The sequence below is a fragment of the Notamacropus eugenii genome, chromosome 1, assembly GCF_028372415.1.
Source record: "Notamacropus eugenii isolate mMacEug1 chromosome 1, mMacEug1.pri_v2, whole genome shotgun sequence".
Taxonomy (NCBI): Eukaryota; Metazoa; Chordata; class Mammalia; order Diprotodontia; family Macropodidae; genus Notamacropus; species Notamacropus eugenii.
Genome location: NC_092872.1, coordinates 81212173 through 81239902, shown reverse-complemented (window position 1 = coordinate 81239902; position 27730 = coordinate 81212173). Strand labels below are relative to the sequence as shown.

At 41.2% G+C, this 27730-nt stretch overlaps 1 protein-coding gene across 1 annotated transcript in view; it reads right to left on the bottom strand.

Annotated features, from left to right (window-relative positions):
- The window catches only part of SCNN1B (sodium channel epithelial 1 subunit beta), an 85921-nt gene that overhangs the window by 12830 nt on the left and 45361 nt on the right, over window positions 1–27730 (bottom strand). The window contains exons 2-7 of the mRNA XM_072607249.1: window positions 24610–24942; window positions 23028–23307; window positions 17618–17808; window positions 12269–12372; window positions 8301–8464; window positions 6235–6342 (exon numbers count right to left, since the gene is read on the bottom strand). Of these exons, the coding sequence (XP_072463350.1) occupies window positions 6235–6342; window positions 8301–8464; window positions 12269–12372; window positions 17618–17808; window positions 23028–23307; window positions 24610–24920 (1158 nt within the window). The 5' untranslated portion in view covers window positions 24921–24942. The remainder of the gene's footprint in view (window positions 1–6234; window positions 6343–8300; window positions 8465–12268; window positions 12373–17617; window positions 17809–23027; window positions 23308–24609; window positions 24943–27730) is intronic.

Below are 27730 nucleotides of genomic sequence, written 5' to 3'. Positions count from 1 at the left end.
TTATGCATTATTTTTGCCAATTAGAATGTGCTCCTTGAGAGCAAGGGCTTTCCTGATTTTCTATTTGAATCCCGAGTGCCTTGCAAATAGTGATTACTTAATGAATGCCCATTCATTCATTCATTCATTCATTCATTCATTCATTCATATGATTGGTTCCCCAAAATAGATTTATCACCAGGCCTACTTTCAATTTAGGAGAAGCAAACAAGAGGAATCAGCTTAAATATGGAAAGAAAGATATAGATTAGACATGAAGAACAACTTCTTTGTTACAGGAATTTATGGAAGTCTTGGATTCTTGAACCCCCATATATAACTAAAGGTCAATTTGCCTTTTGATCTTGGAGTCCTTTACAACAAATTTTTAGCATCTAGGAATTCATTACAGAATACTTTGCCCTTTAATGGTTGTACCCCCTGCCCCATATTCATAGATCTTTGGGGATCAAGCTCCTACTTATCCCAAATTTTTACCATCCAGGACAGGCTGTGAGAGCAACAATGGGATACATGAGAAAGCCAACCAAATTCATTGAAAGAGCCAAGGAGCATTTCCCAAGGCCAACCTTTTGGCAAACTTCACCAGTTTGAACAAAAATGTAATGGGGGCTGCAGAGCAAGTGATTCTGCTTTTCAGGAGATTCCTCAGAGACTAGCCCAGAAAAGTCTGCGTCCATAGAAAAAAGAGCTTTTTCTTAAGGGTTTGAGTTCATATACTGTCCCTTGGGCCAACCAAATAAGACAGGACTCAGGGCTTATAGTTGAGATTTTGTCATCTACTCTCATAGCAGTAATGACCTTAGGTTCTTCCTAAGGGAAGAACAAGAAGGACACTTCTGCTTAGTAACCCCTTAATTAAGAGGATGTTTAACTCCCCATGAGTTGGAGTGGTTTTTTTAAGTCTTCAAAGTAAATTTTATGTATACATTTATTCACATGATTGTGAAGATGTCAAAAATTCCAAGATTCAACATTTTCAAAGGTTTAGACATTGGTGAGGACACTTATGGAGTTTTGAAGGAACTGCATACAAGCATGGATGTTTTACAGAGAGCATACAGCTTAATTTACCTTATTTTAATTTCCACTATTCATAAAGAAAAGGTTATCATTAATTAATGGGTGTGAAGTTATGTTTCCAATAATCTTAATGGTAATTTCAAATTTTTCCTGGACTTTTCATCATCTCTGATTAGATCAGCATTGTTTCTCCATAGATTGAACAACACTAGGCCCCTGCCTAAGGGCTGTTTTCTGGACCCTCCTGGCTTAAGAGTGAGTATCAATAGTAACTGTTGCTGTTTCCCTCCCAGACTGATGTAGATCCATCCCCTGACTACTTTTTAAACAGGCCTATTCACTGAATGGGTGTTACCTCACTTAAAGGGGCCAAGGTCTCCCATTGCATCCTGGGTCATCTCCAGTCATCCTAATGAATATCTGGTCATTGGCTCCAGATGGCTCTGGAGGAGAAGTGAGGCTGGTGACCTTGCACAGCCCTCTCTCCCTCAAAACAAAGTCAAATGCAAGTCATATCATCATTTCTCTGATGGTAAGGTCTTCAGTAATGAAGGATGAACACAACAACTAAGCAGGCAAGTAAGCAGGTAGTGACTTATTAAAGGCTCTTGTATTTGGGTATACTTACATAGGCCCTAGTAGATATGTTCACACAAAAGGAAATGCAATGGGAAAATGATTCGTTTCCCTAAAAATGCTCATTTAGGAAGGTTTTAGAAAAACAATAAAATGCACAATACAAAATGATCTTGGCATATTACTTATACAGGTTAAGAAAAACAGTAGGTATCACATAACATAAAATAATACAGAATATGGTAAAGTTCCATTACAGAAAGACTGAATGACTTAATTCAAATATGAGGAAATGATATTTATAACTACATATGTATATATATATCTGCATATGCAGATATATGCAGATAGATAGCCCCTCTGAATCTCGTCATCAAGATCATAGAAAGAGTCTAATTAGACAAAGCCTGGGAATGGTTTTGTTAAGTCTTCAATATCCTAAGAGAAGATTGGAAAGAAAGGGGAAGAGAAATACACTGGGGGTGGGGGTGGGGAAGGGGGAAGGGAATGTTAGGGAAGGGAAGGTTAGGAAAAAATTATCTCACTTAACCAGGGTGCTCAAGTAGACATCTATACAAAGAAGGAAGGGTGGGGAGAGCAAGTGACACTTCAACCTCACTTAAAGGAAGAATAAACATACATTTACAAAAATATTTATAGCTCTTTTGAGGCATCAAAGACTAAGAATCTGAGAGGGTGCCCACAAATTGGGGAATAGATGAAAAAATTATGGTATATAAATGTTATGGAATATTATTGTATTATGAGAAAGGCTCAGGGGCAGCTGGTGGTTCAGTGAATAGAATGCTGGTCCTGGAGTCGGGAGGATCTGAGTTCAAATGTGACCTCAGATATTTGCGAGCTGTGTGATCCTAGGCAAGTCATTTAACCATGTTTGCCTCAGTTTCTCATTTGTAAAATGAGCTGGAGAAGGAAAAAATGGCAAACCACTCCAGTATCTTTGCCAAGAAAACTCCAAATGGGATCACAGAGAGTTGGACACAACTGAAATGATTCAACCACAACAAAGAAATTATTAAGGAGATGGTTTCAGAGAAACAGGGGAAGACTTGTGTGAACTGATGCAGAGCAAAGTGAACAAAACAGGAGAACAATTTATATAATGACAACAATATGGTAAAGGCAAACAACTTTGAAAGAATCAGGAATTCTTAATGTAATGACCAACTATGATTCCAGAGAACTAATAATGAAACATGCTATCCACCTCCTGAAAGAGAGGTGAAGGACTCTGATTGCAGAATGAGATAATTTTTTTTGGACATGGCTAATGTGGAAATTAATTTTGATTGATCATACCACTCCATGTTTGGAATGGGTTTTGTTTTTCTTTAATTCTCAACTGGGGGGAAGGGAAGCTTGGGGCTTGGGGTGAGAAGGCAAATTCTTCTGATCGGAAAAAATAAAATATAATTTTTAAATCGACAAAAAAAGTACATTTTGGAAAAAAAACCCCGAAGTATAGGTCATTGAATTTTACACCTGTTCCTGGTAAAATTTAGAATGGATTATTAAAGTGATGGTTTGTATTTACTTAGGGAAGTGGTGAACACTATGAGCCAGTATGGGTCCAATAACACCAAGTCATGCCAGACCAACCAAACATCCTTTTTGGACAGGATTACTACACTGGTGGATCTGGGAAATGCTATGTACACAGTATGCCTGGATTTCAACAAGGAATTTTTACAAAGTTTCTTGTAGTATTCCTTTGAAGATAAGGTGGAGCTGTGTGAAGGACATGATTTGAAACTAGTTAAATAACAGGACCCAAAGAGTTGTAATAAATAAAGCTTATGTCTGTCTGGGGGGACTTTTAAAAGGGATACCATTAGGCTCTACTCTTGGCTCTGTTCTGTTGAACACTTTTATTAAAGACTTTGATGAAGACATAGATGGCATTCTTAATAAATCTGCTGATGACAGAAGGGTGGGTGGTACAGAATCACAAGACTTAGAGTTGGAAGGAATCTCAGGAGTCATCTAGTCCAACCCACACCCAAATCAAGCATCTTGTTCATTATATCCTCAACAAATGAGGAGAACCAGGAGAACTTTGTGCACAGCAACAACCACAGTGTGTGAGAGTTTTTTCTGGTAGACTTGGAACTTCATAGTAATGCAAGGACTTAAAAAAAAAATTCCCAATGGTCTTCTAAGGCAAAATGCCCTCCACATCCAGAGAAAGAACTATGGAAGTCAATCGCAGAATGTAGCAAATCATTTTTTGTGTGTGTATAATGTTTTGGTTTGTTATATGATTTCTCCCATTCATTTTAGTTCTTCTACACAGTATGACTATAGTGAAATGTATTTAACAGGAACATACGTGTAGATCCTATATAGAATTGTATGCCATCTCAGGGAGGGAGGGGGAAAAATCTAAGTTATATAGTAGTGATTGTAGAACACTAAAAATAAATAAAATTAATATAAAAAAATAGAATAATTCTTGACTTTTGTAACTAAGGTAAGATCCCAAATTTAATTATCTTGGTCTTTGAAATGAACTTTGGTAGTGGGACTAGTCTCTTAGCATTTCATATTACTTTCCAAGACTTTGGAGTTAAATATAAAAAAACCACAAATAATTTGAGGCATTCTGAATAAAAAATGTATTCCAAGTTTGTAATTTCCACTAGAATTTTGGTTTAATTTAGTGCATTTTTTCTTTTAAATTTCTGAAGACAGCTACTTAGATTATGGAATATGCATACTTGAGATTTCATGTTGTTGCCATACCAATTATGTCAGAACTGTACATTTTTGGATAACTTCTTGATGGCATTTGGCTTTATGTTACTGAATCCATGTAATAAAGTTATCTCCATTGGCCAACAACAACAACAACAAAAAGAATGAAGGAGATGGCAGTTCCACCATACTCAACTCTAGGCAAACCACAAGGGATATTGTGTTCCATTCATAGCGCTTCATTTTAGAAAGGACATTGACAACCTGGGTGTGTCTAGAAGAGGGTGACCAGAATGGCAATGGCACTGGAAACCATGCAAACCATACAAAGATTAGTTGAAGTAACTAGAGGTGGCCTGGAGGACAATAAGGTAGTTTTAGAATTGGAAGGAACCTGGGAAATAATCTAGTCCGATTTCCTCATCTAATAAAATGAAGAAACTGAAACTGAGATGTTTCAGTGGCATAATGGATATGCACTGACCTTGGAGTCAGGAAGACCTGAGTTCAAATGTAGCTTTGGACATTTAATAGATGTGTGACCCTGGGCAAGTCACTTAACTTGCATCGCCTCCAACCAAACAACAAAATAAAGCAACGAAGGCAGACAGCATGGTGTAGTGGATAGAAAGCTAGCCTTGGAGTTGGGAAGGCCAAGGTTCAAGTTCCATCTCTGACACATATGGTTGTTTGATCCTGGGCAAGTCCTTTAACCTCTCAATACCCTAATCTACTTAGGTGTAGACCTGTTACTGATCTATATTGATAGGGGGAGTTTCCTCACCAGGAAGTTCCCTCTATCAAGGAAATCACAGGTCTAGCCATAAAACAAAACAAAACATACCAAAATAAAACAAAACACTCCTGATTTCACACAGACAGAAAGCGGCAAAGATAAAATTCAAACCTAGATCTCTGATTCTAAATTCATTGCTCTTTCTTTGAAATTTTTTAAATTAAATTTCATTTTTAAGATTATTAAGCATTTATTTTTCCCCACATGTTCCTCCCCTCTGCCGCTGGAAAAAGAAAAACAACTCTAGAAAACAAATTCTCAAGATACTGACTAAAGTGCTGTCTTGTACAAGAGGGATCGGATTTGTTCTTCTCGGTCACAGGAAGTAAAATTAAAAGTAGTGGGGTGAAATAGTTTCCCTCAATAGAAGAAGAAACTTCCTGACAAAGCTATTTAGAAATGGTACAGGCTGCTTCCCCGGGTAGTGAGTTCTGGGCTGCTGGAGGAGATCTTCAAGCGATGGCTGAATGACTACTTGGGGATCTTATAAAGGAGCTTCATGTTCAGGGGGAGATTACAGTAGATGGAGAGACTGTGTGGCACAGCAGAAAGAATGCTGGATTTGGAATCAATGTAAGTTGATTGAAGATAGAGTCTGTCACTTGCTACCCTTGTGGCCCTAGGCAAATCATTCCACCTATCTAGGCCTCAGTTTCCTTATCTGTAAAATGAAAGGGTTGGACTGAATGGCTTTTATAGGCCGTTTAGATCTGAATCTATGTTGTGTGAGCCATAACTGTTTCCCCAAGATTCCTTCCATGACTAGCTTGCTACGATCCTACTACTTCTCCTAAAAGCAAGATAATGATGGTTGAGGATTTAAGGAAGATATTTGGAGAGTCTTAGAGGAATGCTGAAGCCCAGCAGCATTTTAGTGATGGTGGCACCATACCTAACAGACAATCAGTGCTAGCATTTCTCTTCCCTACTCATTAGTTGGTCTTTATAACCCATCGTTCTGTCTTCAAATTGACATACTTATCAGTAAATACTAGTTAATAATTAAATACAATCAGTATTTCATTTTACTTAGATATCTTATCACTAATAACTGTTCTCTGTGCAATAATGACAGTATATTAAATTCCAAAGTGAGCAGATCTTTTATTATCTAAATTCCTTACCTGTATTGAATAGGATGTGTTAAAATCACTGTAGAGGTTGGGGACTTGAACATCGGATCCATTGATGGTACAATGGCTATAGGGTTCACCCATCCGCTCCAGTTTATCCTGAAACCCAAATGAGGCATAGTTTTAGCAGACTATAAGTTCCTTGAGAACAGACTCTTTTGCTTTTGTCTTTGTATCTCCAGCACCTAACATGACGCTTAGTATACAGTGAGCACTTAATATATGAATGAACAAAGGAACTTTCAACTTTAGGGAGTCTGGCTATTCAAGTCTCTTTAAGAACCTTTTAAACAGTCATTCTAAATTTATCAGTATACCCATAAAAGTCAGAAAGTTAAGAAAGTTAGGCTATTCTCTGTACCCCAACCCCACCAACACTCCAAGAACAAAGAATGTTTCCCCTCTTTGGGGCTGTTTGTTTGTTATTGCCCCAGAGGCTCACAGAACCAGAGTCATGGATATCTGGGAGGGATTTTAGCGATCACTTAGTCTAACAAATTGGCTGCTCATGGAGGGGAAGTGACTTGCCCAAGGTCATACAGATGAGTAATGAAACAGTCAATGTTTGAGGTATATATCTCTTGCTTTCAATTTCTCTCTCTCTCTCTGTCTCTGTCTCTCATACACGTACACACACACACAGGAGTAACTATGTTTTAATAACTATTTAGGTATAATTAAGTTTTTAAAAATAAATGCATAGGTTTAAATGTCTACATTTTATGCATTTAAAAACATTATTCTGAGATGAGGTCCATAGGCTTCACTGGACTACCAGAAAAGCCCATGTCGCAAAAAAGGTAAAAAGTCCTCCTTCTAATTCATCCCTCACATACTGTCTAATTTATTTTCCTAATATACTTTCTGACCATATTATCTACTTCCACTAGGAAGTAGATAATGACTCCCCATTAAGGGGATGTTGCTAAACAAGGAGTCAGTCAATGAGCATTAAGCACTTATTCCTACATGTCAGGGAATATAGGGCATTCAGGAAGGACTAGCACCTCTAGTGTGAAGCTTGCTGAGCTCTTCTCAGGGCAGTTCATTTACCTTTGGTATCCACCTAGCACCCAACTTTCACCTGTGGCTCCAAGAGGCGGTAACATGTACAGTGGTCAAACCATGGTAAAAACATCACTGCAGACAGGCTAAGCCAGGTTGAGGGTAGGTGACAGGCCTCCAACCCACTGGTGAGTTAGGGGGATGTCTACTATAAGCATGTGAAGACTTTACTGGGTGGAATGGGCAGATGAGAAAAATTAGTTCCAATAGCCATGAAGGAGACTTTGTGGAATGCTTAGAATTTGGTCAGGCATTCAAGACACCAAGGTCATCCATGGCATCCTAAACCATTGCCAGTTTTTTTGACTTCTGTCCTGCCACTGGACTTCAGTGACTCAGGAAGAGACAGTGAAGCTGATGACTTTGTGCAACTCTGCCTTACTTAAGTCCAATTCATTTAGAAGTCAAGATATCGCCTTCAAAAATAAAGCACAAACAGCAGCATCTTGCCAGGCACTGTGGTAAGCTCGAGGGATACAAAGAAAAGGAAAAACCCATACCCTGCCCTCAAGGTGCTCACATCCTAATAGAGAAGAGTAAACAGGGCAGAGAAGGGGAACAAGGTTCATCACATACTTCAGAGCTAGGGAGGGAAGCCTTTGGGAAAGTCAAGTTAGCCCAAATCAGAAGTAGTTCTGTGTTAGGCACAAGGATTGCACTAAACGTATGTACTGACTGATGGCAGGTGTTCTCTGTGGGTAATAAGAGGCCAGCACAGCAGGCACACAAGCACCAAATAGGGGACAGGGCTATGTTAGAGTGAGGCCTCTCCTAGGACTCAGCAAAACAGTGAGGGGAGGGAGAATAGGGGAAAGGAACTCCAAAGAAGACCCATGTATATATGGCACTTCTGCAAATAGTGCTGATTGTGATCAGGAAGTCATTTACACACTCCCATTCTACAAACACCTCTCCAGTTTCATCTGGCATGGACTTGGCTGTGCGCCCAAGAGTTCAAGGCTCAGAGGGCTAATGGGGTAATGTATACTTACCACTAGGACACCGATGGAGGTCTCTGTTCCAGGCATGGCATAGATACCCGCATCTTTGAGAAAAGGGTATGACTTTTGCTCATGGAGCAACAGTCTCACCCCAGCTGTGGAGGTGAGATAGTGGACATAGTCTTGCTGGTCAATGTCCAAAATTAATTTCAGGCCTGAAGAGAGAAATTATGAAGGCTGAGGACCCAGGTTTGAAGCTGGTCCAGGAAGAATGTTTTTAGCAACAGGGGCAGTTCACAATTGGATCCATGGACACAAGGAACTGCCTACTCTCCTTCCTTCTTCTCTTCCCCTTTCCTTTACCTACCCTGTAAAGGGAAGCCCATATCCTATTTTGGCAGACCAGAAAGGCCCAGTCAAGGAGTCATGATCTCCCCCTTGGAGAAAATCCAGACTTTACACAAAAAAGTTAGCAAGTCATGCTTCTCTTTACAAAAGGAATTACAGAATTATGGAATTTTAGAGCTAGAAGAAATGTTAAGAATCATTGTATTTCATATTCTCATTTTACAGAGGTGGAAACCATGGTTTAGACAGGTGAAAGGACTTGTCCACAGACTTGCAATGTCACAATGACAGAGCAGGAACCCAACCTCAGGCCTCTTGAGTAACCTTTCATCACATTGCAAAATTGCTTTAAATAGCAAACATCCCTAGGTACATTTTAAGTAATTAATGTCACAGAACTCTGACTGATACACAAATCTTTTAGGGACAGAAGGATTCCTCTAAGTGAGACATATACTACCTGGGGACCTGGGTTTGATTCCCTGCTGCAATCCTGCCTGGATTCAGAGGTGGTTTCTGAGAACATTGTTCAATATGTCACATCTATTTATTCTACCTTGACAATCCCTACTACCAGGTTTCCTGGATTCGCAGGGCTCTGACTGGGTAAAAGACAAGACTCTTCTTCAATTTTCCCCATGTTGGTCTCCTTTCAAAAATGCTGGGAGACCAGGGCACTGCATTTGGATGGATCCCTAGCGTGGAATAATGATAATAATAGATAGCAATTATATGGCACTTTAAGGTTTACAAGGAACTATATGTACTTTTTCTTATTTGTGCCTCACAAAAATCTGAGTCAGCTGCTATTATTAGCCTTATTTTACAAGTGAATGAGAGGTTAAGTGAGTTTGTCCAAAGGTCACACAGCTAGTAAAATGTCTGAGGGATCATTTGAACTCAGTTCTTCCAGAGTTCAGGTCTAATATTCTACCACTAGACTATAGAGCTTCTTCTAGGAAATGGACAAATATTCCTACTTGAAGGTCAGAGCAGTTACACTGTTTGATTTTTGATTCTCCCTTGTGCACCTCGCACAGTCCCTGACATACAGCAGGCACTTAATCAATGCTTGTTGTTTCACCACACCTCAGTAATCTCTCTCTTCCTAGATGTCCTTCATTTTCCTACCTATTTATCCTCTTGTCTCCCTGGGGTCAGTTAGTATACCCATCTCCCACACACTACAACTTCTGATTCTTGGGATGGAGTTTTAATAAAAGGACTCAGGTCTCTTGATCCCCAGCTGGTACCTTAAGCCAAATCCCTACTTAGATGATTTTTAAAGGGACTTTCAACAATAAGAAAAACCAGATTTTTGGGGGCAGAGCCAAGAGGGCGGAGTGAAAGCAACTACTCACCTAAGCTCTTAGACAAATTCCTCCAGATACTTCTAAAAAGATAATCTGACCAAATTTTGGAGGGGCAGAATCCAACAGGAGACAGACTGTGGCAGATTCACAGCCCAGGACAGACTGAAAGCACAACGGGAAGGTTCTGTTTGGCAGGGATGGAGGAGCATAGCACACAGGCTGTACCAATGGGTCCCTGCTGCAGCAGGGCTGAGCAGGAAGGCCCAGGCAGTCTGAGGCAGTGGCTGCACTGCGGAATCTCGGGCATATCAGCCCAGGATGGGAGTCCAGTGGAACGAAGCGAGTGAGAGCCTTTGTAGCCCCAGCAGCTGCTTCTGAGACTATCAGCCCACAGATTAAATGTCTGTAAGTCACATACCTGAACTTCTAGGAGCCAAAATGGCAGAATGATTGGTAAATGCTCTGTCCCCCTCCCCTTGTTGACCTTGAAAGAACCATAAAATATTTCCCCAGAAAAATCCTGGAACTATAGGATCAGCAGAAGGGGCAAACAGTCTCATAGGACATGAGGCTAGGAAAATCGCTAAGGAGGATCCCTCTTGCTGTGGTGGAGGAGGACCAGTGCAGTACCAGAGCTGTCCCAGACAGCACCACCTCAACAAACTGGGAGGAGATCTGGAGCCCCCCTGGGGTGGAGATCCACAACTATCAACACCAGGATCCCAGGCATACCTCAGCACCCCAAGGGAATCAGGAAGATACTAGGGCAGCTGGGATCACCAACTGCTGTGTTTGCCTATGCTCTTGCTCAGCGGAGGAGACGTCCTATGGCCAGGCCACCCCTCCCCCACACTTAACAAGCTCGCTCCAGGGTAAATCTGGGGAAACACAAAAAGACTTCACCTGGCCTCTGCCTTCTCACACCAGCCAGCTTAGCACCAGGTAAGCTGCAGCACTTTAGCCTCTAGCTGAAAGAATCAGAGGCTACAACACAAAACCTTATCATCATGAGTAAGAAGCAAAGCAGGAAAGAAAAGATCATAAAATCTTTCTATGGGGACAAGGACCAAAACACGAATACCAAAGAGGTCAGCATTGAGATTGTACTCCCATCTGAAACTTCAGAAGGGACTATGAACTGGTCACAAGCACAAAGAGCACTCTTGGAAGAGCTTAAGAAGAATTTTAAAGCCAAATTAGAGAAATAGAAGAAAAACTGGCCAATGATTTTAAAAGTATGAAAAAAGATTTCACTGAAGAGAACAACTTCTTAAAAAGGAAAATTGGCCAAATGGAAAAGGAAGCACAAAACCTAACTGGGAAAACAAATGGAAAAGGAAGTACAAAAAAATTAACTGGAGAAAATAACTCCTTAAAAGGAATAATTGGACAGATGGAAAAGGAGATGCAAAAAAGGTAACTGAAGAAAACAACTTGATAAAAATTAGAATTGGGCAAGTAGAAGCTAATGACTCTATGAGATGTCAAGAATCAGTCAAACAAAGTCTAAAGACTGAAAAAATAGAATAAAATGTATAATATCTAATTGGAAAAAAACAACTGACCTGGAAAATAGATCCAGGAGAGAAAATCTAAGAATTATTGGCCCACCAGAAAGCCATGATGAAGAAAAGAGCCTGGACGATATCTTCCAAGAAATCATCAAGGAAAATTTCCCAGAAGTCCTAGACCCAGAGGGTGAAATAGTCATCAAGAGAATCCACCGTTCACCTCCCAAAAGAGATCCCAAACTAGAAAAACCAGATTTTTGAAAAGGAGATTATGATTCTTGGCTGCCTAATTTCTTGGTGATTTCCCAAGTCTTAGATGTGAATTTGAGGTTTCTGCCCTACATGATGGGGGCATAGTTTGATTCAATTCAACAGTTATTAAAAACCTACTACATGCAAAGCACTGTGTTTGGATGCCAGTATGGGACAAAAGCTAAGTGGTTCCTGCCCTCAGTAGCCTATTACATTGTACCAGGAGGGCAGAAGGTCTAACATTTATACACGTAAATATGAAGAAAGTACAAAAAAATTGATACAGAAGAATTTCAACACTGAGAGAATGCCAAAAATATAGGATAGGTTGGGGTTGGGAAGGGTCTTATAGAGGTGATACCAGAAGCTGTACCTTGAAGGAAACTGGGAATTCTATAAGAAGAGCTATACTGTGTTTTCTTCCTCTGGGTCAGGGAATGTTTTTGGTTTTGTTTTTCTGTCTCTAGCATCTGCACAATGTCAAACACAAAGCAGGTGCTTAATAAACGGGTTTTGGATTATACCAGATTTGAAAAGCCAAGATTTGGGCACATGACTGTTCTTTGGACAGCTCTTGTCTATTTCTGCAACTTACCGAACTCAGTTCCAGGGTTGGAGGCAAGTAGGGCTTTTTCTTTCACACCCCAGTTGAAAACATAGCAGTTGCCATAATCTGGGTGAAATATTGCGGTGAAGTTCCTAAAAAAAAGTGTTCATTAGTCATAGTGGCTGCACCATAGATATAGAAATACCCAGGACAGGTCTTGGTATCCACCCCACCCTCACTGCAGGCATCTGCTAAGTTTGCTTACTCTTCAATCCTGGACCACCCCACCTGACTCAATTGATGTGGAGCAAAGATGAACCAAGAACTAGTCTTCATTGCCAAATCTAAAGTCATAGGCCAGGGGGATAGATTAGAGGACCTGGGTGGATTCATTTCTACTGCACTAACTCAGATTTTATTGTTCAGTCATGACCAACTCTTCGTGACCTCATTTGTGGTTTTCTTTGCAAAGATTCTGGAGCGGATTGCCCTTTCCTTCTTTAGCTCATTTTACAGATGAGGAATTGAGGCAAATAAGGGTTAAATGACTTGCCCAGGTAACACAGTAAGTATCTGAGGTCAGATTTGAACTCAGGAAGATGACTCTTCTTGATTCCAAGTCCAGTGTTCTATCCACTGTCCCACCTAGCTCAGACAGATGTCTTAAAATCCCCAGAAGAGATTATACAACTTCCCCACTCCCTTCCCTCTCCTTTGGGTTTGTTTTTAAATAGGATTTTTGGAAGCCTTCTCTTTTTGCCTCATAGTCATTTTGGGGAGCCTTCCATCTCAGCCCTAACTCAGGCAGGAAATCACTTGAACGCTACCCTTGAAGCAAATAACACTTCAGCAAAAACAACCGAACAGTGATTGCAGCAGACAAGGTATGCAACATTCTGACCCTGTGGGTCTCTACAGGGGGAGCAAATTTTGTTACCTGTTTCTCAAGAATGAAGTTTATCTACAACCTCTTTTGCTAACAACCAAAGAATTGGAAGGAATCATGACCATGTACTCCAAATCTCTTTGACAAATGAGGAAATTAAGAGGCAGTAAATTGCTCAAAGTCATATATTTATTAAATGGCAGAGCTACAATTGGAATCCAGGTCTCCCAATGCTAAATCTAATTTCTTAACCCTTATTACCACAAAGAATTTCATGGCCTCACAACTTTCCGAGTCATAAAGTTGTTCCTAATATCTAATTGAATTCTATCCAACTATAAGTTAAGTTCAATTCATCTGTCCTGTGTTTAGTGGAAGGAGAAAATACAGCTCAGGAAAACATCCAGTGTTGAGCAGGGGGCTTCAGGTATGACCATCATATACATTCCTTGATCCTTAATCATTATACTGATTTCTAAAAACAATTGGCTCTTCATTTACCACCTACAGCAACCACTTTGAGAGCTGAATGGATGGTGCCAATTTTGACTTCCCTTCTTTGAGTCACTTCTCTGGAAGGTGGCAATCCTGTGTGAATGTGGTCTTGGCAAAAGCTATAATGTCACTAACGCTGTTTGCCAACAGATTCAAGAGAAGGGGGCTGGGAAGAGAGACTTTGGGAACTCAGGCAAATAGAGGAAATTGAAATACAATATCTGTCATGGTCAAACAAACTTTCCCCTCTTCCTCGTGGCTATGTTTGTCCCAGCACTGGGGACATGTGAATGATGATGAAGGTTCTTGTAAGCTCCAGGTGACAGGAAGGAGGTATTTACTGGGGCTAGTCAAGTGGGATCTGGAAAAAGGGCATGATTTCAAGGAGTTCTCAAGGGGTCACCAGGTTGGAGTAGACAATCTCCAGTCTCAGTATAGGCTCCAGGTTGGTCTTCACTTGGAAAACTAAGAGTGCTGTTGACTCAGAACCCCAGTGCAGACCTAATCCCTCTAGGACTGGTGCTAGCAAAATGAACTGAAGCCAGGTTCTTCCTTGGTAAAGACACACCTCCTGGGTGTTCTCCCTTCCCAAGAACATGCTGTTCCCAATGCTGCATTGAAGCCCAGGGGCATAATATTGTGGAGAGAGAGAGGCAGGGTGGACCTATATCACCACCCCAGTTTGAGTCTGCAATCTCTGCTTTACTCCCCACTTTGGGTAAATACTAACTATTTGTTCATTGATAATGTAGTTTATTGAGAGCAAAGCAGTTTCATGGACTTCCATGGCACAACTCAAGGTGCCAAAGACAAAAAGGGGAGGGAAGAAGAAGGGAAAAAAGTCTCTCTGGGCTATGTCTTCTGGTTGCTGTGTCTGGTGGGCACTTAGGCTTCCAACTACAGAGCTGGAAGGAGACCCTAGAAACTGTCTAGTCCAACATTCTCCAAATGAGGAAACTGAGGGCCAAAGGAGTTCAGTGATGTGACCAAGGTCCCACAGTGAATTAACATGAAAGCTAACTCTGGGCCTCTGACTTGAGAGGCAGTGAAGTGTGATATAGTGAATAGGGGAGTGGACTTAGAGGCCAGAAGGCCTGGGTTCAAATTTCACTTCAGGTTCGTATCAGTCATGTGACCTTGAGAAAGTCATTTAACTTGTCTAGGCCTTGATTTCCTCCTCGGTAAAGTGAGGAGGTTACACCTACTGTCCTCTAATGCCCCTTCCAGCAATAAATCTATGCTCCTATGACTAGAGTCAGTCCTCATTCCACAGTACCATACTTCTCTTGGTAGTGCCCTAGATAGTCAACAAGTGGGAAAAGCTTGAGAAAAAACTGCAAAACAGCTGAGAAAAGGAGAACAGAGTTCCTCCAAATGGTAGATGAGGATACTCCACAGCTTTCAGGTATCTTCTTTATGCAAATAATTGTAATAATTACTAGCAGTTCATAATAATAGCTAGCATTTATATGGCCCATTAAAATTTGCAAAATACTTTATATACTAAGTGTCCTAAACATCTTAGTGCAGTTTTAAGCTATTAAAACTTAAAGTTATTAAAGCTGTGGTGTCCCAGAAGTCTTAGTGCCATTTTAAGCTATAAAACTTTGATGTCCCAAAAGTCTTGGTGCAGTTCTAAACTATTAAAACTTACAGCTTTGTTGACCCAAAAGTCTTGGTGCAGTTCTAAGCTATTAAAACTTAAAGCTATTAAAGCTTTGTTGCCCCAAAAGTCTTGGTGCAGTTCTAAGCTATTAAAACTTAAGCTATTTAAGCTTTGTTGACCCAAAAGTCTCAGGGCAGTTTTAAATTATTAAAGCTCTAGTATCCCAAGCATTTTAGTGAAGTTCTAAACTTTTTCTGCTTGTATATTATCTCATTTGACCTTCATAACAACCCAGTGATGTAGGTGCTATTATTATTTTCATTTATACATATGAAGAAACTGGGGCAGAGAGAAGTGAAGTGATTTGCCTAGGGTCACACAGCTAGTGAGTATCTTAGGCAGGATTTGAATACAGGTCTTCTATTCATATATACCTTTAGTGGTGGTGAAACCCTTGATGTACATTATCTCATTTCATCCTGTGAGACTATAGTTACTATAGGTGCTATAGTGAACTATTATTACCATGATGCAGATGAGGTAATTGAGGCAAGAAGAGGCCAGATGACTTCCTCAGAGTTGGACAGTCAGTGAGTAAATCTGCACCTAGGTCTTCCTTGACTTTTATCCGCTATACTGTACTCCTCTCGATCCTTCTCCTGGCTCTACTTTTAACAAGGCTGGAACAAATTTCGTCCAATTTAATCCAATAAACACTCCTTAGGTGCCTACACCATGCACTGCACTGTACCAGGTTTTGAGGATAGACAGAAATGAAAGAGCTTATATTCAATTGGAGGATACAACATGTAAACATGCAAGTCAACACAAGATAAACCAAGGAAAGAGAGAAATAGATTCAACATTCTCGAGTCTATTTCCAAGAAAGCAAAAAGATACCAGAAAGAAGGAATATTGATATAACTTGCATGTGCTGCTTGGTTTTCAATTGACTGGGGGATGCTGATAGATAGATAATAGATTATTCCTGAAACACATCATAATGACAGATGGATTTAATCATTAATTTGATCTCTAGTAGGTCTAGGAATAAGAGGAGCATGCGGATACCACCCTCTTTAGGATGGTATCAATACTTCGTTAAGGGACATATTTTAGTGCAGTGGAAAGAATACTGCACTTGTAGTCAGGAGAGGGATATTTGGTTTCAAGTTCTGATTCTAATACCTCCTAGCTAGATGGCCATGGACAAGTCATCTATAATCTCTTTAAACCTCAGTTTTCTCCTCTGTAAAATGGGGATAATAATACTTGTAGGACTTACCTTACAGGTGAGGACCAAATTAGAAGTGCTTAATAAGCCTCAACAGGTAAGATCTTAGGGTTTCGTCACCTGTCACTGAAACCACAGGGAACTATGAGGGACTTGCTCCACCAACAGTTCTCACAACCTATATGTGACTTAATAGATTAGACCTAGCGTGTACGCTGAGGCACACCCTATCTATGAATAGGTTAGAGGATTTAGCCAGAGTCCTTGTAGTGTGGAATAGTGAAAGAATGCTGGATATGGAATCAGAGGACCTGGTTTCAAATTCTAGTTCTAACACTTGGCCTGGATGACCTTGAACATAAATCCTTTATTCTCTCTAGGCCTCAGTTTCCTCATATGTAAAAACATGAGGGTTGGATTAATGTGATGGTGATGGGATTTGAAATCATTTCATAGTATCAGTTGAAGGAACTGGGGATTTTTAGGCTTCTTTGATGACCTCAGGAGAAGGTGATCTCTACTCGCTCCAATTTTCTTTAAGCCCATTATCTAGACCTCTCTTTTGCCCCTCTCATAGCCTGCCTAATATTTGGGGGTACATGCATTTTCCCCCAGGTGGAATACAGACTTCCTGATGTCAGGGACAGTGCCATATTTCATCTTCATATTACTAACGCCTTACACATTGTAAGCATCTATGTAGCAGAAAGAGTGCTATCAGGTTTGGAGCCATGAGAAACTTTGTTCACCTGGTTCGAATCCTGGCTCTGACATTTACTAGAGGTTAACTATGTACAAATCACTTAGCTTATTTGGGTCTCAGTTCCCTAAAATGGGTATAATAATTCTGGAACTATGTACCTTTGTGCTGGGCATGTCCCTTTCTAGTCTAGGAATCAATGACTGACACTTGGTAGAAGTGTTAGGGATATAGAAGGAAGGAGGAGAAGAAGGAGAAAGAGGAAGAAGAGAAGGGGGAGGAGGAGAAGGAGAAAGAAGGGGAGTGGGAGTAGGAAGAGGAGGAGAGGGAGAAGGGGAAAGAGAAGGAGGAGGAAAAGAAAAGGGAAGAGGAGGAGGAGAGGAAGGAAGAGAAAAAAGAACAAGGAGGAGAAGAAGGAGAAGGAAAAAAAGGAGGAGGAGGAGGAGAAAACTGAGGAAAAAGAGAAGTCTCCATACCTGTGATTGCAGGGTTCTGCCCCAAATAGGCAGGCCAGGATCATCTGGTCTGCTTGGTAGCCCATCTGGATCCTTTCTTCCAGGGGCACCTGAGAGAGGATGCTGGTGGACTGTAAGATGTACCATTCTTTCATTGCCTGTGCAGCACTGGTGAAATGCCGGTAGGTGCATCCCATGCCATTTTGTCTGCACTGTGGATAGGGAAAAAATCCAGGGTGAGGTTGTGCTGGACCAGAACTGACCAACAAGCTCTTGGTAGGGTGTTACCCTCCAAATATAGGTCTTCCTCTCCCAACCCCCATAACTCAGGTCATTTTGTAGAAGTGCTATGGACAATGGCCTAAATTAGAAGATGATGAAATCTGGAGGCTTCTTGGAGAGAGTGTTTGACCTCGAAGGACCTTTCCAGTTGTGTCATTTTATGGTAGTTGCTCTAGACTCCTTCAAGTGAAATGCTAAGGCAGTGTGAATACTTCTGTTCCCCACGTTCCCTCCTGAATACAAGATTTTCTCCACATCAGTAACAATCTCTCTGGCTCTTATGTCTCCATCTTACCTGCCTCCCCACCCTCCATAAGGCCAAGCAGCAACTGTGACTATTCTCTTGGGATAAATGACTCAGTATTGGAAATAGGTAAGGTTTTATTAATGGAAATATGAAGGATGTATTACCTTCTGCTTTGCCACTACACCCTAAACACCATAAAGCTTTTCCATACGATTGGCTGCCAAAACCTCCTACATGTGTTGTCTATCCCTGTTACAATGTGCATGTGTGAGAGAAGGGGCTGTCTTGCTTTTCACAGTGCTTTGCACACAGTAAGTGCTTCATAAATGCTTTTTCCTTCCTCCCTCCTTTCTTCCCTTCCTTCCTTCTTCCTCTTTATTCCTTTTCCTTCCTCCCTCTCTTCTTTCCTTCTTTCTCTCCCTCCCTCCCTTCCTTCCTTCCTTCCTTCCTTCCTTCCTTCCTTCCTTCCTTCCTTCCTTCCTTCCTTCCTTCCTTCCTTCCTTCCTTCCTTCCTTCCTTCCTTCCTTCCCGCTTTCTATTCAGTTCCATTGAGAGTCATACATATCCCCCATCCTGGGGACCATTACTTTTCTCCACGAATCAGAAAAAAGGAACAGGCCTTTACCCTGATATCCATCCTAATAACCTGACTATATTTCCACTTTTTGTTTCTTTTTAAAAGTTTTATTTATATTCTCTAAAAAAAACAACACTATTTCTCAATGACTCTTCCTGCTTTTAAAAGAACCTTTGCTTGTAATAAATAAGGACAATCAAACACGTTGACCATGTCTGAAAATACTTGTCTCCTTCTGTGCCTATAGTTCTCCACTTCTCTGCTGAGAGACAGGAGGCATGTTTCACCATCCGCTGCTCAAGGCCCAGTTAAGCACTCTGACTGTACTTCCCTGCCAAGCAGACTATCGCTAATGTGGAAAGTCTGTTTGCAGCTGGTCTTTAATGTACAGATCACTCAGCCCATCTCTCTGCCTGCCTCTCCTGGTTCCCCTGGCCCACCACAATCTTGACCTATAGAAGAATTATGTCTGTTTTTTGACAGAAGGGCAGGAGATTCCAAGTGACATCAAGGCCTATGGATGTTTTTGCATATTTTGAGACCATTAGAGTGTAAGGTTCTTGAGGGCAATTATATTTTGACTTTCTTTGTATCCCCAGTACTTAGCACAGGGCCTGACACATAGTAGGTGCTTAGTAAATGTTTACTGACTGACTGAGAGATGTGGTCCCCCTGGGGATCAACAACATTCCTGTTGGCTCTATAGCTTTTGCTCCTGTGTGACCTCTGTTTAACGCTTGTCATCTGGCACAGTGGTTCCTCAGGTGTCCTGAGAGACTAGTGTTTATCTTCTGAAGGATGACCCCCATCTAACTTAACTCAAGTCCCAAGGAGGCAGCAAGAATCAAGATCCTTTCCTTTTTCATCTTGAAAAACTGCTTCAGCATCTAAGTAAAATTACTTACTCAAGGTCTTAGAGGGCTTTGGGAAGGTCCTGGGGTTTCTGAAATGATCAGCCTGTCTGCTCCTTTTCTTCTTCTTGTTGTACCTCACAATATTGTCAGTAATTGAATAATGTGCACCTGAACAGCTGTGTCCACTGAGGGGCTTAACAAATATGGCCTTGTTGCCACACAGAGCTAGAGATTGACCTTCTTAATGTCACATGCAAACATATTTTTGACCTCTAATGCCAGCATGATACAGTGGGCATTGAAATGGAGTCAGAAGGCCTGGTTTTAATCTAAGCTCTGGGAACCTTGAGCAAAACTCTTGACAGGCCTCTCTGGGCCTCAGTTTTCTTATCTGTAAAATAAAGGGGTTGAACTAGTTAATCTTTGAGGTCTAAATCTATGATCCTTTGACCTTGACCAGTTAGTTCTGTGTAATCTATCAGCAGAGGTGGGGAAAACTGGTCTGCTTATGTTAATTGTGGGACTTCCCTCAGGATATGAGGTAGTCCAGGGCCTAAACAAGAATGTATGTATATGCCTGTAAATTCTCATATGTATAACTTTAGCTCCAACTGCCAGTATTTGCAGGAAAAGTCTTAGCATGCCATTGTATCCCTTAGGCATTTGACTACAATTGTAACATTACTTTTACATGGACCAATCTCATGGAAACCTTTCCTATACTGACTGTTCTTGCTCCCAAGGTCAGCTTCCCCCTTAGGAAAACATGATCATAATTCACAGAATCAGTTTTACAGAACAAATCCTTTTATTAAGGGGAATTTGTTCTGTAAAGTTTGGATTCAGTCAAAGGGCCACACTTGAGGACCTAGAGGGCCACATGTGGCCTAAAGACCAAAGGTTCCCCACTAGGTGGTACTCTGGATAGCGCACTGGACCTGGAGTCAGGATGACCTGATTTCAAACCTAGCTTCAAACACTGACTAACTGTGTGACCCTAGGCTACTCACTTAACCTCTGCCTACCGCAGTTTCTTGATCTGTAAAATGAGGACAATAATAGCACCAATTACACAGGATTGTTTCGAGGATAAAATGAGCTAATATTTAGAAAACATTTTTCAACCCTTTAAAGTGCCATACAAATGTTAGCTATTATTTGTCACTGTTCAAAAGTTACACAAAACAGGACTTAGAGCCTGCGTTACTCTCCAGATCTCCTGACTACACCTAAATGTAGGCCAACAAGTCACGTGAGTTAGAATGGAAACTTCCTGAGGCTTAAGCGCTTTCACTTACATCTTGACATTTCCTGGTGCCTAGTCACACAATGCCCAGCAGGTAACTGGAGCTTAATAAGTGCATATTCATTGGTTGAGTTGCAGAATGGGAGAGTTATTAGAAGAGTTGGCTACAGGAAATGGAAATCTTTAGAAGCTAATTTTTTATTTGTCAGATTCCCAAGGTACTAGCTGAAGACCATCTTCCCTATTATTTCTCAGACGCAAAATAAAGTGAGACAAAGTGCTCTGTGAATTCCAAGGTCCTGGGTTTGCCATTCTCCCTTTATAGGTGTTGATACACTTACCAGCCTGTGGAATGGTAGTGGGGACAAACTGTCCTTCACCAACCAAGAAACATAATTAGGGAGGTTAATTTCCTGAGTTAATTGGGAAGAATGATCACTGTCTCTTGTTCACAGACTGGCTGCCTTTTACCCAGGAAGGGTATCCCATCCTCTCTCTCCACCAAACAAAGCTCTCTCTCATTCAAACCAAAGTTAACTGCAGCTCATGTCATCATTTCGCTGATGTCGTGATCCTCTTTGAAAACCAAGGTCAAACACAACCACCACCAAACTATAGGGTATAGTTGATCCTGCAGTTTCACTTTCAGTATATAATTGTGCCAAATGCCCTTAACAGGACAGAGACTGGGTGTTCCCCAAGGACAGAGGTTGGTACCATCTCTTTTCCCATATCCTTAGCCTAGACATAAGCACAACAATATAGGCTTGCTCCCTCCAAAGGGCTTCTTATGTCATAGCATCTAATATGCTAGTGAGCTTGTAAAGGAAGCTGCTAAGAGGTAAACTGAGGCACCACATCAGGAAAAATATCCTATTTGTTCGGGCTGTCTCAAAACAGAATGAGATGCCTCAAGAGGTCATGGGTTCAGCCACAGTGGAGGTCTCTGACAAGCAGAAGTGAGATGTCTTTTTGTCAGGTAAGTCTGGGTGAGGATCCCTTTCATTGGATAGCTGAAGTCTCTCCCAACTATCAAACTGATTTTGTGGATTTTGCTTTGATACTAATGTTGATAAAATCTCAACAATAAAAACTCCCTTAACATTTACTAGTGTTTAACTATGTGCAAGGCACTGTAATAAGTTTGAAAATAAATATATTTTAAAATAAATAGTAATTTTTAAAAATAAATATAATCTCATCTGATCCTCACAACAACCCTGGGATGTAGGTGCTCCCTACTTTACAAATGAAGAAAGTGAGGCAGACAACAGTTAAGTGACTTGCCCAGAGTCACACAACAAATTGGTGTCTGAAGCTGGATGTAACAACTCAGGTCTTCCTGTCTCCAGACCTGGCTCTCTATCCCCTGGGTCAGAGTTACCTAGATAAACGGCCACACCCAAAGCTTGTAGGCATCTGCCCTTTCTTCTGCCTTAACTATGTAGGATAGTCACAGAATGTAGTCACAGAATCTCAGATGTCTTAGTCTTTGAGTCCAACTCAAGAATTCCTCCTACAACATGACTAAACGAAACTCACCTTCGATGAAAGCCCTTGGGCAAAGGAGAATTTGCTGCCTCTTGAGGCAGCTGGTAGAGCTTTTTTGCAAAATGACATAATATTCCTATTGGCAGGGGAGTGGCACAGTGAACAGAGTGCTGGGCACAGAGTCAGGAAGACCTGAATTCAAATTCAGCCTCAGAGGCTTACTAGCTAGTTAACTCTGGGCCAGTCTTCATCTCTGTTTGCCTCAGTTTCTACATTTATAAAATCTGTCTCCCAGGTTTGTTAGAAGATCAAATGAGACACTAATTGTAAAGCACTTAGCACACTGCCTGGTGCACTGTGGGTCCTATATAAATGTTAGCTATTGTGTCATGTAAATATCAGCTCTTTTTACTATTTTCACTATTTTCGATTGCTTTCTGATTGAAGATATTTCCTTCTGTTGAGCTGAAATATGCCCCTGTAATTTCCACCCACTGCTACTAGTTCTTCCATCTGGGGTGCAAGCACAATAAAGCTGATCCTTCTTCCTCAAGACAATTCTTAAAATACCCGAAGATGGATATCCTGTCTTCCATACACCAACCTCTCCTCCAAACCTCTCTTCTCTAGGCCAAAGGTGCCCAGTTCTTTCAATGCACCTCCAACATTAAGTTCTCACTTATTGGACAAGTCCTGGAGGAAACATTTGTACATGGTTCCTGGTGGTCACCTACCAGCCTCATGGCGATTCTGCACTTCTGGGCATTGCAGCTCCCATGCGGAGATGAGGAGTTTGTCTCAGAATTATTACGGCCAAAGGTAAAAAGGTCCACTCCATGGTGATGGGGGTCTCGGTTATCAATTACGACCAGGGGTGTGTGGTCCCAGAGGGTCAAGTTCAGGCCCTCTGTGTAATTAACATTATTAGGACCAGACTCAAGTGTTAGAATAGTCTGTAGAGCGGCCTCCATCAGGTCATCCAGCTCCTTCAGAAGATGCTTTACCTTTGAATACCTAAGGGAACAAGGTATGCCAAGAAGGTGAAGATAGCAGTTGCCTGATGTACCTGGAATGACCTAATTAAATAGTTTGTGGCTGTATCATCCTGATTTTCTGTAGTATGGTTGTTATCCCATTCAAGAAAACCAGTGTGATGGTGCCACAGTCCTGATGATGTAATATAAGGATAGGCTCAGGAGATTGGGAGGGGGAAGGGGGAAAGACTAAGGAGGGTTAAGTTGCTAACGTTAGAACCACAAAAGGGAGACCCCCTCCTCTGCAGGATGTCACGTGGGCATAGAGAGGCAGGCACAAGCTAGGGGCTGGGCCATCCATCACAGGCTGGAACCAGAAAGATCTGCAGTTGGCTGTTCTGCCTAGCTGCTGGGGTCCTGGGGTGATCAACAAGGCAAACAAACCAGCCTAGCAGGCAGGTTATAAAAATCTAACAGCTCGAGATTTTGTTTGTACAAACCAGACAACACCCTTCCTTGGTGTGCATATTGAGGGAGGGGAAATTTGAGGAACTCCTCCCTGGTATTGTATAGGGGACAAGGGGGAAAGTTTGTTAAAAGTCCTAGGTCCGTATTCTCCCTAATGCTTCCGAATGGGGGTGAAATGTTTCTATTCTGGGTACTTTTTGTAGGGGAGAAGACTAGGGAATCCTGGTGAGCAACCAAAGTTTCTAAGGTTTACAAGATTCAGACTAAAATTAGACACAAACACATGCTGTCTGTTCCATAAATGTGAACCCTGCTAAAAGTGAGTACAGATGAAAAGAAGCTGAAGGCAAAGACAAAGGGCCTGGGGCCTCAGTTTCCTCATCTGTAATGGTGCAGACGAGATGTCTACAAAGTGCTTTGCAAATCTAAGTTATTGTTGTTTATATAGTCTATAAATTTGCACAGATTACATGGAAAGGATCAGAGGAACATAAATTTAGAGCTATAAGGGAACTAGAGATCATCTAGCCAGGAATGGGGAGCCTGTGGTCTTGAGGCCACATGTGACCTTCTAGGTCCTCAAGTGCAGTCCTTTGCCTGAATCCAAACTTCACAGAACAGTAAAGCAGTAGTAAATCTCACTTTTTTTGGAAAAAATAAAACTATTTCCCAAGTGTTTGGGGAAAGCCCCCAGAATTCCCTGCAGTGTGCCCACTGTACCATCTCCCTTCTTTAACATGTTCTCTAGGTTCATTTTCACAAGGAGCACTGACTATTTCTCGAGTTTCCTTCTCTGACATTTCCCTACCCTTTGACATCTTCCTCATCCCTCTGCCACTCAACTCCTCTGCTGGGACACTGAGATAAAACCTACCGGAAGGGGCTGGCGTTGCAGATTGTGACCGCTGGGAATTCCATGGTTTTGAAACCGATGGAGAGGGTCACACTGACGTCCCAGCTGAGGTAAGTCTTGATGAAGACGCCCCACTGCCAGAAGACCAAGGAGGCAAACAACAGGGTCAGGATAAACCACATCACCTGTTTCTTAGGTCCCTCACAGATGATGCGTTTGGGCCCATGGGTGTTGGTGTTGTCACAGTACCAGACCAGAAGCTCCTTGTAGGTGTAGCCTGGCCCTTTCTGAAGGCGGTGCAAACACTTCACGAGGTACTTTTTCACATTCATGTTTGGTACGTCTTCATGAGACCTGGAGGGCAGGGAAGAACGGGGAGAGAAAGGCACAAAAATTAATTTCATCTTTTCTCTGAACAGTTTTTTGGCCTTTCCCCATCTCTGACACTGAATGCCAGATAAGAACAACAGCCCATCACATCTGGGCATATCTTCAGGTATTTTTAGGTGGTCTCCTCTCACATAATGTCATCTCCATTAAAGGCAAGGACTGTTTCACTTTTGTCTCTGTACTGACAGTGTCTAGTACACACCAGTCACCTAATAGATTGAATGCTTTCCATGCTTCTCTTGTATTTCTGACTCATGAGATCATAAAGGCAGAGGGGTAGAGTGACAAAGAATTGTATGGGACTGATAGTTAGGAGGGAGCTGGTTTTGAATTCCAGGTTATGATGCCTACTACTAGTTGTATGGCCACAAACAAGTAATTTTCCTTCTCAGTTAACTCATCTATAAAATGAAGATAATAATCTTTGCATTACCTTCTGCACAGAAAGGAAAGTACTCTGTAAAGGATCTCAAAACACTACTGTGACTGTGACTACTGCTATGCCAACTATGATTACTACTGCTACTACTACTACTACTGCTACTACTACCATCACCACTACTTTTTTGTCTTTCTGTATTTATATCATAGTCATTTCTGCACATACTTCTCACCACCCCTGAAGTGGAATCTTCTCTACTAACTAAGAATTCATTCCATAAACTTTATTCATTTTATAAATAAAAAAACATAATGACCATTTCTGACAACGTAGGCAATATTTTGCCATAGCCGTCTCCCACTTCTTTATAGAGAAGGAGATCTTTTTCATTATCTGTCCTTTGGGATCGTTGTTAGTTTTTTATTTACTCAAGGTCTAGTTCTCTTTTAAGCATCTTTTCATGTATATGGTTAGAACTCATGGTGTATGATGTTCTTTTGATTCTACTTATTTTGCTAGGCATTGACTGATATAAATTTCACCAGGTTTCAATTAATTGCTCATACTTATCTTTTCTTGTTACACAATAATATTCCTTTACACTCATATGCCACCGTTTGTTCAACGATTCTTTCCCCAATCAATGAACGCCCACTTTGTTTTTCCGGTGTTTTGCTACCATGCTCTCTTTTTTTGCACTCATACTTTAAATATCAAAAGTATCTGGGTCAGGTTCACACTGCTAACCGATAGCTCGGTCTAGTCTAGGCGTCTCCGAGACGGGAGACCTGTGCTCTTCTTCTGACCTGGCTTCTTCGTGATTCTTGTCAAAACGGCAAACATCTTGGGAGCAGACGGTCCAGAAGAATGCTTTTTTGTTATTATTTTTTAAAATATTAATTAGTTTAGTTTTCGTTTTCAGCATTCACTTCCCTACGATTTTGAGTTTCAAATTCTCTGTCCCTCCCTCTCCTCCCCCACCCCAAGACGGCATACAATCTGATATAGGCTCTACATATACATTTCATATGAAACATATTTTCACATTAGTCATATTGTAAAGAAGTATTAGAACCAATGGGAGAAATCACGGAAATCATGGAAAAGAAGAAACAAAAAAAAGAGAGAGCAAATAGAATACATCTGCATTCAGGCTCCATAGTTCTTTTTCTGGATGTGGAGAGGAGACAATGCTTTTTTTGGCCCTCCATTCCATACTGCCACCCCAGCTTGGGTTATTTAGCCTTGCTGGGGTTCTTTTAGTTCTAAAACTGACCGGGACTGGTTCAGTTACTTCTACAGTTCCCAAATACAAATGGGGGTTCAATACTACTTAGAGTGACCCTTATCCTTAACACTGCACTAGAAATGTCCTTTCTTTGTCTTGATCCTTCGGATTAGGAAAGATATGGAAAGAGGCTATCTCCAGACCACAGGGAAGTCCTTAGACTCACCTTGATCTAGGCACCATTATCAGAAAAAATTTACGGACCACCTATGTACGATGAACCAAGTTTTGAGGATACCAAAGACATAGAAGACACAGTCCCTGCCCTACAGAAGTTTATAGTCTAGTTGGGGAGATGCTATCAGGTAGCATATAACTGACAAAGGAAGAATACAGATAGCTCAGTGGGGAGGAAGGTAGTTGGTGACTGAAAGGTGACTCCATAAGGCATTTATTACTTGATATCTACTTTTCAACACTGGACTTCAGATGGAAAGTTAATCTCCCTTTCTGCCTCAGTTTCCCAACCAAGGGATGTTCACAGAATCATAGATTCAGAACTAGAAGAGACCTTTAGAGACCCCAAAGTCCAGCACCCTCTTTTTACTGATGAGGTGACTGAAACCCAGAAGGATTGACTAATTTGCTGTAGGTCCACAAAGGGAGAAAGTATCAGAGCCCAGATGTGAACACAGGTCCTTTGACTCCACCTTCAGCATGTTTTTCACTGTTTCTTGGAGAAAACTGTCCATAGCATGATATCTAAAATGTTCTTTATTTTATTACATTTTTATAGTGAGAGAGATACAAGGAGGAATAGGAAAGGAGGATACGTCATCCTTACTAAATTTCTTATATTTCTATTAAGTGGACACATTCAATTCAGTTAAATTTAGGTCAACAAACCTAAAACAAAGACCTACTCTGTGCAAAGCACTATGCTAGGTCCTAGAAAAGATACACAGTTACCTCTCAAGGTTACTAGCTACTAGGGAGATAAACCAGATTACAAATAATTATAATCCAGAGTAGAATGTTCTAAGCATGGGGTAGAATTACTGAGTGGTATGAGAAATTTAAGAAAGGAAAGCTTATTCATGCCCCATATCCCACTCAGACTAGTGAGAGGGTCCCCGAAGGCT